Source organism: Canis lupus, chromosome 16, assembly GCF_048164855.1.
Source record: "Canis lupus baileyi chromosome 16, mCanLup2.hap1, whole genome shotgun sequence".
NCBI classification, from domain to species: Eukaryota; Metazoa; Chordata; class Mammalia; order Carnivora; family Canidae; genus Canis; species Canis lupus.
In genome coordinates, this window is record NC_132853.1 from 1,179,563 (window position 1) to 1,195,064 (window position 15,502).

Sequence of the window (15,502 nt, forward strand, 5' to 3'; positions counted from 1 at the left end):
ACTTCAAATTTTATCTAGGTATCCTGTTTTCTGGGTTGCATGTGTCCCTCAAGAGACTATTCTGGGGGCAGCCCCGGTGGCGCAGCGGTTTAGCGCTGCCTGCAGCCTGGGGTGTGATCCTGGAGACCCGGGATCGAGTCCCACGTCGCACTTCCTGCGTGGAGCCTGCTTCTCCCTCTGCCTGTGTCTCTGCCTCTCTCTGTGTGTCTCTCATGAGTAAATAAATAAATCTTAAAAAAAAAAAAAAAAAAAAGGCTATTCTGGGTTTATTTAGCCTGTTTTCCATCCAGTTAATGAAAAGTTTAATAACAGCTCTAATTTTATTACATACATGACGTTTGGAATAGAATTTAATGGCAAACTCTAAGATCACAATCCATTTTCCTAACTCAAGGATATGCTCCAGCAATTCTTTCCTCTCTCTGACATCATTACTTCTTCCCTTTCTATTTGACTACTTCCATCAGCAAGACCAAAAAAAGAAAGCATGCTGTTATTTCATCCATCTTCAAAATAAATCTTTTTATTCATTGCTTTTCACCTACCAGTTCTGCCCCATTTCTTTCTTCTCTTTTGTAGCAAATCTCTAGTATTGTCTATATTCACTATCTCCAAATTCCTTTTTTTTAAAATAAATTTATTTTTTACTGGTGTTCAATTTACCAACATACAGAATAACCCCCAGTGCCCGTCACCCATTCACTCCCACCCCCCGCCCTCCTCCCCTTCCACCACCCCTAGTTTGTTTCCCAGAGTTAGGAGTCTTTATGTTCTGTCTCCCTTTCTGATATTTCCCACACATTTCTTCTCCCTTCCCTTCTATTCCCTTTCACTATTATTTATATTCCCCAAATGAATGAGAACATACAATGTTTGTCCTTCTCCGACTGACTTACTTCACTCAGCATAATACCCTCCAGTTCCATCCACGTTGAAGCAAATGGTGGGTATCTGTCATTTCTAATGGCTGTATCTCCAAATTCCTTGCATCACAATCTTTAAAACCTATTCCAATCAATCTGTTGCTCCTATCACTTTATCAAAACTGCCTGTCACGACAATTACCTCTACTTTGCTAAGTCAACGGTCAATTCGCAGTCCTTCCCTTACCTGACCTTTCAACAGCCCTCAACATACAACCACTCCTAATTCCTTTAAACACTTTCTTTACTTAGCTTCCAGAATACTCCATCTCTCGCTTTTCTTCTTTCCTTTTATTTCAGGTCTTTTTTTTTTATCTGATTTCATCTTTTCTTCCTGACTTCTTAATGTTAAAATGCCTCAGAACTCAGTTTTTGTTTTCTTTATCTACATTCACTGTGTGCATGATCTTAGCCAATCTTATTAGTTGCTGTAAATTATATTCATATGTTAATGACGCCCAAACATACAGTTTCTATACCTCATTCCTTAACATATATCCACTGGTTACTCAATAGCATCCAAATGAAGATCTGACATCTCCAACATAACATGATGAAAACTGAACTCCTGATCTTCCCATCTAAACTTGATCTACCTACAGTATTCCTTATCTAGGTTGATGGCAATCTCTTTCTATGTGGTCAGACCCCAAAACCCAGGAATCCTCTTTGATTCTGCTTTTTCTCACAGCCCACACGCAATAATTTAGGAGATGCCCTGGACTCTACTTTCAAAGTATTTCCAGGCCATTCACTTCTCACTACCTCCACTGCTACTATGTTGGCCCATTAGCCTATTTTTTTTTTTTAAATCTTTTTTTTAAAATTTTTATTTATTTATGATAGTCACACACACAGAGAGAGAGAGAGAGAGAGAGAGAGAGAGAGAGCGAGGCAGAGACACAGGCAGAGGGAGAAGCAGGCTCCATGCACCGGGAGCCCGACATGGGATTCGATCCCGGGTCTCCGGGATCGCGCCCTGGGCCAAAGGCAGGCGCCAAACCGCTGCGCCACCCAGGGATCCCGGCCCATTAGCCTATTAACCAATACCCTGCTCCTATCCTTTCCCTTCTACACTGAATTCTCAACAGAAAAGCTTGAGAGATCCTTTAAACATTAGTCAGATTGTGTCACTCCTCTGCTTAAAACCCTAGAGTGACTCCCCAATTTCACTTGGAGTAAAAGTTCGAATCTTTAAAATGGCTTGCAAGTCTGCACATTATCTGGTCTTACCACTTCCTTTCATCTATATCCTACTGGTCTCCCCTTCACTCCCACTGCTCCAGGCACACTCTCCTATTATTGTTCTTTGAAGATACTAGGCATGCACTAGGGACTTTGCTATTGCCTTTCGAGAACAGTCTTCTTCTTTTTTTCTTTTTTTCTTTTTTTTTAAGATTTATTTATTTATTTGAGAGAGAGAGAGAGCACAAGAGGGAGGGACAAAGAGAGAGAGACAGAGAATCCCAAGTGGATTCCATGCTGAGCATAGAGTCTGACTCGGGGCTTGATCTCAGGACCCAGAGATCACAACCTGAGCCGACAACAGTCAGATGCTTAACTGATTGTACCATCTACGTGCTCCATCCTTATTGCCCCTCTGGAACAGTCTTTTCCCAGGAACCTACATGGTTAACTACCTCACCTCTTTCATTTCAAGTTTAGAAGCTACCTTCTTAATGAAGCCTACATTAACCACCTTCTATAAAATTGCAATCTGCCCTTGTCCTCTCACCCTGACCTTTCTAATCCCTTTAACTGTATTATTTTACATCCATAACAATTATCAATTATACTATATAATTTTTATTATGTTTATCGTTTATTATACTTTCTCTCTTTTCTGAAACATAAGTTCTCTGAGGGCAAGCATTTTACTCATGTATGCCAAGAACCAAAATACGGCCTGGCACTTAGTACATGCTTGTCAGTATTTGCTCAATGAATGAATGAATGAATGAATGAATGGAGGTGGATAGGCTAAGTTTCTCAAGGAAATCACTGTGTCCTAAATATTCAATAGTGCAAAGCATAGAGCAGGTATAAAATAATACTTGATTGATTCATCTAAGATGTGTGGGTCACCAGGTATGCAGTGATAATCAAATAGAATTCTGTAAAAAAAATAAATAAATAAAAATAAAAATAGAATTCTGTTTCTGTCAAACACTTAAAGTAATTTATTGTACTTATATGCCTATCTCCCCTGATAGACTGTGGGCTCTGTGAGGGAGGGTTAGGCAGGGACCCTAACCATGATAAATGCTCAATAAAATTGAATGATTGAATATATGAAATTCTTAGCAGGACTTATTAAAATTGATATTCTGCTACAGCAGTATTATTTTAATGAATACAAATACTGTAGAAATCTCAATATGTAGTATCTGATGAATTCTTAAAATAGTAACAATATTAGTTATTTTCAGAAGAAAATATAATGCTCTCCAACAAAACGTTTTCCAAAAGTTGTCCAAACTCATTTTTTAAGAGTCAAAATTATTTGATAGAGTATTAAGTCTTTCAAAGGAAATGTTACCAAATCCTGCTCACCAGTAAAAACACTTTTTATGAACCTACCTTTACCTCCACTTAGTGGTTTCAAGTAGAGTGCCAAATCCTCAACACATTTCTTTGCAACCTCATAGTGTTTGTTCTCACCTAGATTACTTAACTTTATTGACTGATGATCTGGTACCTAAAAAAAAAAAAGAAAAATTGAGGAAATACATTCATCCAGCTCATGGAACTATTACTTACATATTTGATAATAATCTTGGTGAGTATAAAATTATAATACAGAGACAATACATCAAAGTACTTTAAATAAAATTAAAACCGAACACCTAGCCAAACTGCTTTCCAAGAACCAAGTTTATCATACTTAATAGCAGGGGCTCAATGTAGTAATAAATGGAAAAAGCAGCAGGTAGTTAATAATATTCTATAATGTTAATGTCTTAAGATTGATAACTATGCTACAATTTTGACAGATGTTAACATTAAGGGAAGCTACAGAAAATTATACAGGTTCTCTGTGCACTACTTTTTACAAGTTAAAGTATTTTAAAATAAACAGGAAAAAAAGTACTTAGCACCTTCTCACTATGTAATTCATTTACTGTATTTATCGATAACGGTTTGTCTCCTTTTGGTAGAACAAGACAGTATTTTTTATTTAAGTAGGCTCCATGCTGGGCTTCCAGTGTGGGCCTTGAACTCACAACTATGAGATTAGGACCTGCGCTGAGATCAAAAGTCCTATGCTCAACTGACTGAGCGACCCAGGTACCCCAAGATGTACTAGTATTAATGAAAGGTCAACATTTGGGCATAAACTATAGCTCTGCCACTTCTATGAGTGACCTTGAGTAAATCATTTAACTGCTCCAGCTCATGGTTTTCCTCCCTGAAAAATGGAGACGAAAATCCCTATTTCATATTGCCATTATGAGAATTCAATTTAATTCAACAAATATTTGTATTTATGGAGTGCTTAACATGTTCCAAACACAGTTTTGGGTATTGGGCATCTATCAGTGCACAAAACAGGCACAACTGCTTGCCCCTTGTAGAGCTTACAATCTCGTGAAGAGAGAATGGAGCTAATATATTAAAAAACATAATAAATAAATAGGTAGCATGATAGACACAGCAAGGATGGGGGCGGTATTGGGAAAGTCGAGAGTAGTTAACAGTTTTAGCAGGGGGTCATCAGGACAGGCTACCTTGGGAATCATGACATTTGAATAAAGACTTGAGAGAGGAGAGGTAATAAACATTCTACACAGAGATAAGAGTCGCAACAAAATCCCTCAGGTGAGAACATGTATGGCATATTTAACAACTGGCTATGAAGCAGTATAGCTTAAGCAGAAAGTCTGCAGGTGGGGTTTTAAAGGTAATAGAAGGGACGCCTGGGTGGCTCTGCAGTTGAGCGTCTGCCTTCTGCTCAGGTCATGATCCTGGGGTCCTGGGATCCGGTCCCGCATCGGGCTCCATGGATGGAGCCTGCTTCTCCCTTTGCCTGTGTCTCTGCCTCTCTCTCTCTGTGTGTCTCTCATGAATAAATAAAATATTAAAAATAAATAAATAAAGGTAATAGAAATCTCACTGTATGGGCCTGCAGGCTATTAAGGACCAATTGAGAGGACATTTATAAACCACAAAACATAATACCTGGCCTATATAGCAGATGCTAAATAAACGGCAGATAGCTAGTATTATTAGAGTCTACCATATTTTATTGTATCTAAGATGCCACTGTCTGTAAAAGGCACTGTTATTTTATGTGCCATTAAGAAAAACTCCTGCCAATTATGACATACTATTGATTATAGATGCACCTTGATTTCAGAGTGTCTAACTGGATTATGAGCATTGAAAATAAATTTTTTTTTTTAAGATTTTATTTATTCATGACAGAGAGGGAGAGAGAGGCAGAGACACAGGCAGAAGGAGAAGCAAGCGCCATGCAGGGAGCCTGACGCAGGACTCGATCCAGGGTCTCCAGGATCCGGCCCCGGGGTGAAGGCCGCACTGAACCGCTGAGCCACCGGGGTTGCTCAGAAATGTGTTTTAAAAGAAAAACTTGGGGCAGCCCCAGTGGCACAGCGGTTTAGTGCCCCCTGCAGCCAAGGGTATGATCCTGGAGACCCGGGATCGAGTCCCACATCGGGCTCCCCACATGGAGCCTGCTTCTCCCTCTGCCTGTCTGTGTCTCTGCCTCTCTCTCTCTCTATGAATAAATAAATAAATAAATAAATATTTTTAAAAAAATAAATAAAAAACTTGAAATAACAAGATACTAAAAGAATGTAATATTTTTAATTTGTTGAATTTTCTAAGAAATGATTAATCAGAAAAGTCCTTGTTTTCTTACTTTAATATATAGGACATGATGTACAGAATTTCATCTTCTTTCTCACTTGTAAAATGTGGATAATAACTATCTAAAGAGCTACAGTAAGAATTAGTACTAATAGATCTTGAATACTATCATACCTAACATAAAGCAAACTCTCATTGAATGGAAATTATTCTAAGTATAGAGTTTTGGCCTGATCCAGTAAAATGATTATAAACAAGAAATATTAATTTTATAACACGTGAACATAAAAAAACGGTGTAGGGGATCCCTGGGTGGAGCAGTGGTTTGGTGCCTGCCTTTGGCCCAAGGCGCGATCCTGGAGACCCGGGATCGAGTCCCACGTCGGGCTCCCAGTGCACGGAGCCTGCTTCTCCCTCTGCCTGTGTCTCTGCCTCTCTCTCTCTCTCTCTCTCTCTCTGTGGCTATCATAAATAGATTAAAAAAATTAAAAAAAAAAAAAACGGTGTAGAATTTATTATTGATACTCTGGAAATTGGTTTTCTATATATATGCCCCTAAATAGACCTTATGTTCTTTTTTTTTTTTTTTTAATTTTTATTTATTTATGATAGTCACACACAGAGAGAGAGAGAGGCAGAGACAAAGGCAGAGGGAGAAGCAGGCTCCATGCACCGGAGCCTGATGTGGGACTCGATCCCGGGTCTCCAGGATCGCGCCCTGGGCCAAAGGCAGGCGCCAAACCGCTGCGCCACCCAGGGATCCCATCTTTTTTTTTTTTTTTAAAGATTTTATTTATTTATTCACGAGAGACACAGAGAGAGAGAGGCAGAGACACAGGCAGAGGGAGAAGCAGGCTCCATGCAGGGAGCCCGACATGGGACTTGATCTCGGGTCTCCAGGATCACACCCCGGGCTGCAGGCGGCGCCAAACCACTGCGCCACCAGGGCTGCTCTAGACTTTATGTTCTTATTTGTAATATTATCCTAAAAGTCAAGTGAAGTTAAAAACCTGCATTTGGTCCTAGCTGGTTGATATCTAGCCAAAGCTTAGATTATATTTCTTTTCATATCACCTAATGAATAAATGCTTATACATGCTTATTTTAAAATGCTCCTTATCCACCAAGTCACTTATATATGTTGACCAGTGCACTGAACACAAAGAAATACATAACTATAATGGGATTTATGGTTTTGCATAAGGATTTATAACATTATCTAGAGAAAATCTTTTGCAGAATACAATCATGGTATCAGGGACACTGACTATTTTAGATGTTTCAAGTATCACTAGACACATTTGTACCCCTTAATAAACAAAGTTCCATAATTATTAAATATACCAAATTAGTACAATCTTGAAAGCTTACCTGGGCTCCCACTAACTGGAGGAGTGCAAAGTTGACAGGAAGGACATCAATGTCTGTGTTGATGGCAGTCTGGTCAAAAGGACAAGCTTTTCGGTGAAGTTTATTCAAGCAGGTCTTGCAAACAGTGTGTGAACAACCTAAACTGATGGGTTTGTGCACATTCTCATCAAATTCATTATAGCAGATTGGACAGGACAGAAATTCTGTCCATTGAGCTGCCTGCACAGGCATTGTAGAAGCTGGATGCTCGGGTTAGCAGTCTAGCAGATCATTATTTTGCTGTGTAGTGTTTTGTAAGCTGGAAACGGACAAAAGTAAGAATTAACCACATATTCATCATTCACCTTTTAAGAGTTAACTGCTTAAGTCAACCATCACAGTTTCAAAATCTAAAACACCCTGAATAATTTCATATGCTTTGGATGTCCTTTTCTTTAAATCTATTTGCTGAATTTGTTAAATTTCTAAAATTTTCTCCAGAAACAACATCTGCATAGTGTCCTTTTTTAAAAAAATATTTTATTTTATTTATTTATTCATGAGCGACAGAGAGAGAGACAGAGGGAGAGAGGCAGAGACACAGGCCTAGGGAGAAGCAGGCTCCATGCAAGGGAGCCTGATGTGGGACTTGATCCCCCGTCTCCAGGATCACTCCCTGGGCTGAAGGTGGCGCTAAACCGCTGCGCCACCCGGGCTGCCCCATAGTGTCCTTTTCAACTAAACATATTTATATTGGTTGGTCAAATAATAGCTACCAAAGCTTTTATATATTTTTCTTGATGACCACATCAAATATGTAGATTAACTTTCCATGTTTCATTTTTAGGAATAGAAATTACTTTGGATTCTGAGTTTTTGGATAGCTACCACCCTTAAACACATTAAGAAATGGCCTAAGAGTTATTGGACTTTGAAAACTATTAATCCAAAGAATATCATAGTGAGTAAAGCATGAAGAAACAGCCACTTGAATGACCAAGTTAGTCAAGGATATGTTCAGCTTGGCAGCTTCACAAAAGAGGAAATCTCTGGTGAAGATCTGACTAAATGGCTAACAAAGGTACTGAAAACCAAAGTATGTGAGATGATGGTAGAGCAGTTTGTCCAAAAATGGAAAAAAAAAAATGCTAACCTTAAAATACAGAAATACGGTGCCAAAATTAAAAAAAAAAATTGTCTTACAAATCACATATATCTTAGTGAGATAGATATATAGATACACAACCCAAAACTGTCAGGTCCAATGAGCAAGATATAGAAGAATAAAGCAATATTCTCATCTAATAATTCTAAGCAGGAAAAAAAGCAAAATATAAATTTTTATCTTTATATATGATTAAAAGGCATATGAGAAAAATGATAGAATTCTTTTTCCTAGGATTAAAATGTTCATTCTATGATTTTTAATAAAATAAAAATTTTAGTGCCAAAACTGTACTGTACACTAATTTAAAATCTTGATACCTAACTTTAACACTCTACATTTCACAAATTTTTCATATCTTCCCATTCAAAGCTTACATAAGTCTGACAAAGGCTCTCTGGTGAACAGAAATCTAGGTATTTAGGGCAATTAAACAGCCAATATTTTATTTCATAAGAATGTTTACCAACCCAAATATCTTAATTCTACAGAAATAAGATGTTTAAAACTATAGTCAGATTAAGACAGAAAAGTATATAACTGATTCTCCAATATCTCTACATCCAAATGAAGAATTATGTTAGCCTTTATTTTGCTTTTATGTTCACAAAAACTAAGGTTTCAAAAAATGTCTTGGTAAATGAATCACAGGGCTTGTTATATAAAAAACACCCTGTACAAATTTCTCCTCAGCTATAATGTAAAGTATCTAATATCTTTCTTTAAGTATTTAATATCTTTATTTTTAAACTAGCCAAAACTTGCAAATTATACTTATTTTATACCTTTTACCTGTACATTGCCACATCTATTAATGCCATCAATCTTTTAAACCTGGTTAGTCTGCTTTCAACTTTAGAGATAAACACTAAACAGGTGATCATTTCTTGAAACTATTTCACATTTAAAAATTTTCAGTTTTCTAGGCTGTAGAATAATACAAAGTAAAGGCCTTTGAGGAAGAAGGCAGCATTTTATCTTAAATCTACTGAGAGTCCTAATTTAGTTAATAACCGGAACCAAAAAAGTATTTATCAAAACAAGGCACTGCATCTATTTTTTCATAATGGCCACCTGTTTGGAAATGCTAATTTTGTGGGTTAGGGTATCACAGCCACCAGGTAAGAGGAAACTAGTTGCAAATACTCTTTCCTTATTTCTTTTTCCAAGATCACCCTCAAATGCTTTGCATTAGTAAATGAGTTGGGGGTGGGGGAAACTGTTTAAGTTTGAACTAAACATAAAAATGCTATCTTTCCTATTTTCTTTCACCTGTTTTCTTTTTTTCCTTCTTCTAAAGATTTTATTTAGGTATTTATGAGAGACACAGAGAGGCAGAGACATATGCAGAGGGAGAAGCAGGCTCCCCACGGGGAGCCCGATGTAGGACTCGATCCCAGGACCCCGGGATCATGACCCAAGCCAAAGGCAGACGCTCAACCACTAAGCCACCCAGGTGCCCCTCATCTGTTAGTTTTCAAGTATTTCAAACTACTCCAGAATATACTTGACAGTTTTTTTATGCAGGGAGCCCGACGTGGGACTTGATCCCGGGTCTCCAAGATCAGGCCCTGGGCTGAAGGTGGCGCTAAACCGCTGAGCCACCTGGGCTGCCCAGAATATACTTGACAGTTTAATGTTATAATATCCCACATGTGTTTTTAGGTTTGCAAACATCAGATACTGTAATATAATTAATATCGAGAAGTTTGATTTCTAATAGAAACTGAATCAATACCTTTTAAAAAAAGAAAAATTCTGCCAAAATTCGTAATTCTGCCAAATTCTCCTGTTATGTGTCAGAGTCTAATTTTCTGACAAGAAACGTATATACTAAATTTTCCTTATTTAATAAGACATAAGGAAAAATTTGATTTTTTAAATGTTTTTTTTCAGTACCATTATCAATAAATTCTAGATTCCTCAGTTAAGACAAAATAAAATTTCATCTAAGACACAGAAGCAGCTTACATAGTCCACCGAAATGTTTAGTTCGTGATGGCAAAAGTGACTTTCATTTCTTCCTTTTTTAAAAATTTCTTCCTTTAAAAAAAAACAAAACCAAAAACTTTCATTTCTTTAAAAAAAGCATTTTGTAAATATTTACGCAGGAAGTATTTTTATAACCAAAAATGATAAATAACCTATTATCTTTATAATTTAACAAGCATCTAAATGAGCCATCACAAGCTAAGAATATATACTGATGTGTAAAACTTCTAGATTTACACTAATAATTCCATAATGACTTACTTGACGCTATGGAAGCCTAAATTGCTAATAACACTTATAGTTAATTAAGTATCCAACCTGAAGATACTCCCCAAAACATCTCAAACTGAGATAAAGTGGATTAAAAAGCCAAAACTTGGGGCACCTGGGTGGCTCAGTGGTTGAGCATCTGCCTTTGGCTCAGGTCGTGATCCCGGGATCCTGGATCCTGGGAATCTGTCCTGCGCATCAGGCTCCTCCTCACAGGGAGCCTGCTTCTCTCTCTGTGTCTCTCATGAATAAATAAAATCTTAAAATAAATAAATAAATAAATAAAAATAAAAAGCCAAAACTCAAACAAAAAGCCCACAACTCTAAGTACATAAAAGACTATTTAAGAAATACATTCCAATTAAATTACTTGTATTACCTAAGTAACTTTCAGTTACTAGTTAGTAAAATTGAAGGAGGATAACAAGATAAAGCAAAGAAGAAACTCTATATTAGATGTGGGACTTTAAATACTTTTTTCCTCAAGTAATTTTTCAAGCTCCAACACATTCCCTTGTTATGAATACTAACTTGTAAAATAGGAAGAGTAATTAATAGACATCTCTCATATGATGCAAATTACACACTGTTTTATTAAGAGCAAACTGTACACCAGCTAAGCAGTTCCATTTTTTGTTATTAGTCCACCATGACATCACACAGCCAGTTCTGGACTACATCACCTGATTTTAAAGTGCCAGAATAAAGTCTATGCTCCTTTCACTATAATCAAAGTGTATAATGTATAACTTCAAAAAAATCGAGTATTTTACAACTCTCTTCAGAAAAATGTAAACATTAAGGCTCAAGTCTATTAATTAAGGCATTGTTTTCATTTTAGTTCATCCATGTGAAGAATTTAAGCTACTGAAATGAAAAATACTGAAAAGTACTTCTCAATTCAGAAACCTTACAAATAATTAGCTTTGGACTTCAAAAATGACAGTTAAAACATCAGTAAAATTGAGACCTTAACCTATAAAAACAAGCAAACAAAACCAATGGAAATAATCTGCAAACTCTAATACTCAGCATTCAAACATACTAAAGGGATTGAAGGAAAAGAAACTGAGGTACAATTTTAAAGACTATTACAAGTGATTTTAGTATAAGTTAGGAAAGATATAGGACTTAAAGTCTTTTTCTTAAATCCACTCTGAGGCTGAACTCAGTTTTTAAATCAGTGTAAGATTTAACTTCCTGTGTCTTCTAGTATAACACTAATGGGATAATTTTCTATTTTAATTAGCATATCCAATAAAATTTTGCTTTAGTTATGACAAGACACGAACAATACTTATTGTTGAGACAGAACTTAAATTACTCACTTCTGCCTATCAAATAATGGCCACTGGATAATCAAAGTCCCTAGCCTTTTGATTATTCTGATTGCAAGATGATATACTGTCAGGAAATTTTTGGCTTTCATGTGTGTACTTTTATTCAGTGCTGTTTTAAACAGTGCTGTCTAATAGAAACACAATGTAAACCACAAGTAATTTAAAGTTTTCTAGTAGTAATATTAAAGAAGGAAAAGACAGATGAAATTAATTTTACCATAATTTAACCTAATTTACCCAAAATATCACTTCAACACGTTATCAATATAAAAAAATTATTATGATAGCTTAAATTCTTTTTTTTTTTTTTGTACTACATCTCTGAAACCTGGTGTGTATTTTATTTTACATTTATACCACATCTCAATTCACACTAGCCACATTTCAAGTGCTCAATTGCCACATATGGCTATTGGCTTGTATTGAACAGTGCAACTCCAAAGTACTTAACATTACAAAGTAATAGCCAAAACCATTTTTTTTTTTTTTAAGAATTTGAGGTGAAAGTCACAAATACAGTTAAGAACTTTTCATAAAACTAGAAAACTTGAAAAACATAAAGATGTAACTCAAAACTTACTAGACTGGATGCAAAACATTACTTTTAATTTTCAGCTAGCTTTATTTTACCACATGCTTCCTTTTTCCATAACTAGAAAGTGAAACTTCAATGCAGTCCAACCAAAACAGTAAGTGCTTATCATAATAAGGCCTTGTTAGAAGTTTATTTAGCATTCTAAGGTACTGCATACAACACTGAAGTTCTATTTCTGAACACACACTTTTGCGTTAAAGAATACATTCCCCCCCAAAAAGAATTTTTGTTAGCTTTTTCAGACTGGAAGATATAGGAAATTACAAAAGCAGAGAGTGAATTAATGGTAACGTATGAACAAAGGATATAAGTCGTATATCAGGTCAATACAACGGTAATAACAGATCAGGAGTAACTCAAAGGATCCACTAATGAACATGATTGGAATGAAAATCTTCAAAGAATAGGAGGCAGTTTGAATTCTAACATCTGCTTTTCCTGAACATGTTTGGAATATATGCCCAACATTTTGTCCTTCTAGCAATTTTCCAAGCTCTAAAATTTGGAAAACGCCAATCTCCAAATCAACAAAAAACAGCAACATTAAAAATTTGACAGCATCTAATGGCCTCTATTCCTTCAAAAATTAAATGTGGAAGTAAACACAAGAAAGGGACGTCGTACCAGTGGTGTAGCATCTTAGATAACTAAAAGGTTAATAATGACACAATCCATGAACTTGTCTTAACGTCTGAACAAGCCTTAACTAAATTTGTGTATTTGACTAAAAAAGACGGCACAGGCTAACCAAGACATTTGTTTCTTTGCTTTTGGATGAAATTCTAGCAGACTAGTGAGTAATGTGTGCATTCTCAGGTTAATCAAAAGTTCCTATTGGAACTTAGGATTCGGCTAACGCAAAAACGGAAAAAGGATTACTCAAGCACTTTATTTGGAATAAAAAGTCATTTTAATCACAGCAGTTTGGGCCAATTAAAAGGAATCAAAAAAAATAAAAATAAAAATAAAAAAAAAAAAAAGAAGGGGCCCCGGTGAGGAGAGAGCAGGAATGGGAAGGAAGGTCCTAGGTGGTCATTTAAAAATAAAACAGGCTGGGGAATCACGAGATTAGATCTACTTTATGTCAGTGATTACTTGTGGACTATTTTGGTGTCAAGGTTCTATCTACCGGTATCTTAAACTCCTCCGTGATTAGAGTGGACGTGACAGCTCCTCTCCGGTTCTCCCTTCCTGAAAGCTAAGGGCAGAGAAAAAAGTAGAGCTGCTTCTAAGAAACAAAGATGCTTTCCACCGTTCCTCTAAGATGGTGGAAGAGTCTCCTCAAGAGGCTTCCCCAAGAAGGAAGGATGAAAGGGGGGGAAGAAGAAAGCCATCGCAGAATTCGCTGGCCGCGTTTCAGGCCGCCGCTCCGTCCCAGCCACTGGGCGACCGACCACTCTGCTCGGGCCGCCTCCGTCCCGGGAGGTTGAGCCCTCCCAGGGCATTGTTCGGCCGCGCTCCCTATTTACCACTCGGGTCGCCTCCACCATCCCTGCGCAGCGAGCTCGGGAAGCCCCAGCACCGAGAGCCCAACAGCTCGCAGCGGGCCGGCGTGGTTTCGGGAGCTCCTCCAAACCCCTCTCGCCAAGCTGGGGTAGAGAAGGGAGAGGGAACGTGGCCTTCGCTGGGGTGGGCTCCTGGGGGTCAGAGGCTTCCCCTGGGCGGGCGTCGAAGGGAGGTGGCCATTTGCGCCGGGCGCTCCGTGTTGATAAAGCCCTACCCGAGAGGGGCCTCCGCAGGCCCCGGGCTGCGGGCTCGTCCGAGTGTCAGGTGCGGCCCTCAGTGCCCAACCCTCGGGCCACCGGCAACAGCACACAGGCCCCGGGCTGAGCCCGGCCTCCCGCCCGACCGCCGGGGGCTTGGGGACCCGAGCTAGGGCCCGAGCCGCATCGTGCCCGCCCCCGCCCTACCTGTGGGGGCCCGGGCGGGGTCGCTAAGGGCCGCTCCCGGGAGCCCCGCGACGGCGCGGCTCGGCGACGGAGGCGCCTCGTCTCGCCGGGGCAGAGCTCGGCGGCGGTTTCACGACCTCAAACTCCATCGGGAGCTATAGGGACAGCCCCGTTGGCGGCGGCGGAGGCCGCGACGGGGCCTCCTCCTCCTCCTCCTCCCTCCGCCTCCGCCTCCTCCTCCTCCTCCTCCTCTCCACGGAGGCGGTCCTGGAGGGAGCCCGACCTAGCTCTCGCGAGAAGATATTCCTCGTTTCACGCGAGATCACGCAGGACTGGGCGTTAGGGAGGTGGGAAGAAAGAGTAGTAGCCCCCGCCGCCTGGACTGCGCATCAGCTTCCCTCTGGTCGAGCCTAACCACCCGCGTCACGTGACTGGGGAGCCCCGGAGCACTCTGGGAGGTGCTGTTAGGAGGCCTGAGCAAGCCGAAGGGGCTGATGGGAAACTCCCTGCACCTTCATCAGCGCCTTGAGCCAGCCTCCTAGACACCGGTGAGGGGGGTCTGAATCCCCTCGGGAAAAAGTGGTCTCCATTGGGCATAATCTGATACATCTGTATTACATCCTACGCACTCTCCCGTAATCAGATACTGACCTGTTCCCTCAATCCCTTCACGTACTTGCCAAGCAATTTCTATCTTTTTTTTTTTTTTTTTTTTTTTTAAATAAAGAAGCATTTGCTCGTCAGGCACTAGCACATAATCTCTATTGAAAACTGAACTCGGGCAGCCCCGATGACCCAGCGGTTTGGCGCCGCCTTCGGCCCGGGGTATGATCCTGGGGACCCCGGTATCGAGTCCCGCGTCGGGCTCCCTGCGTGGAGCCTGCTTCTCCCTCCGCCTCTCTCTCCCTGTGCCTGTCAGGAGTAAATAAATGAGTAAAATCTTTAAAAGAAAAATTGAACTCCTCAGAAGCTGGCAGGGATCAAAATTCAATTAGTATCAGTAAATATTTGTTGAAGGATTTTTCACAGCAAACTGTAAGGCAGAAATTATGTTTTTATATATGACGAGACAGACTGGTAATAGAAATAAGGGAATCAGCACTTATGAACTACTTACCATGTGCGAGGGCCTCTGTTAGGTGACAAAA

At 39.2% G+C, this 15,502-nt stretch overlaps 1 protein-coding gene across 5 annotated transcripts in view; it reads right to left on the reverse strand.

The window, feature by feature from the left end:
* The window catches only part of RC3H2 (ring finger and CCCH-type domains 2), a 61,729-nt gene extending 46,971 nt beyond the window's left edge, over positions 1–14,758 (reverse strand). For 3 of the 5 annotated variants that reach the window (XM_072777797.1, XM_072777801.1, XM_072777796.1), the window contains exons 1-3: positions 14,376–14,756; positions 7,125–7,422; positions 3,504–3,621 (exon numbers count right to left, since the gene is read on the reverse strand). In XM_072777797.1, coding sequence (XP_072633898.1) covers positions 3,504–3,621; positions 7,125–7,355 — 349 coding nt within the window. In that variant the 5' untranslated portion in view covers positions 7,356–7,422; positions 14,376–14,756. Of the gene's footprint in view, positions 1–3,503; positions 3,622–7,124; positions 7,423–14,375 lie in introns of all 5 variants that reach the window. The other 2 variants (XM_072777798.1, XM_072777799.1) reach the window with 2 other exon arrangements.
* Positions 14,759–15,502: the final 744 nt, after the last annotated feature.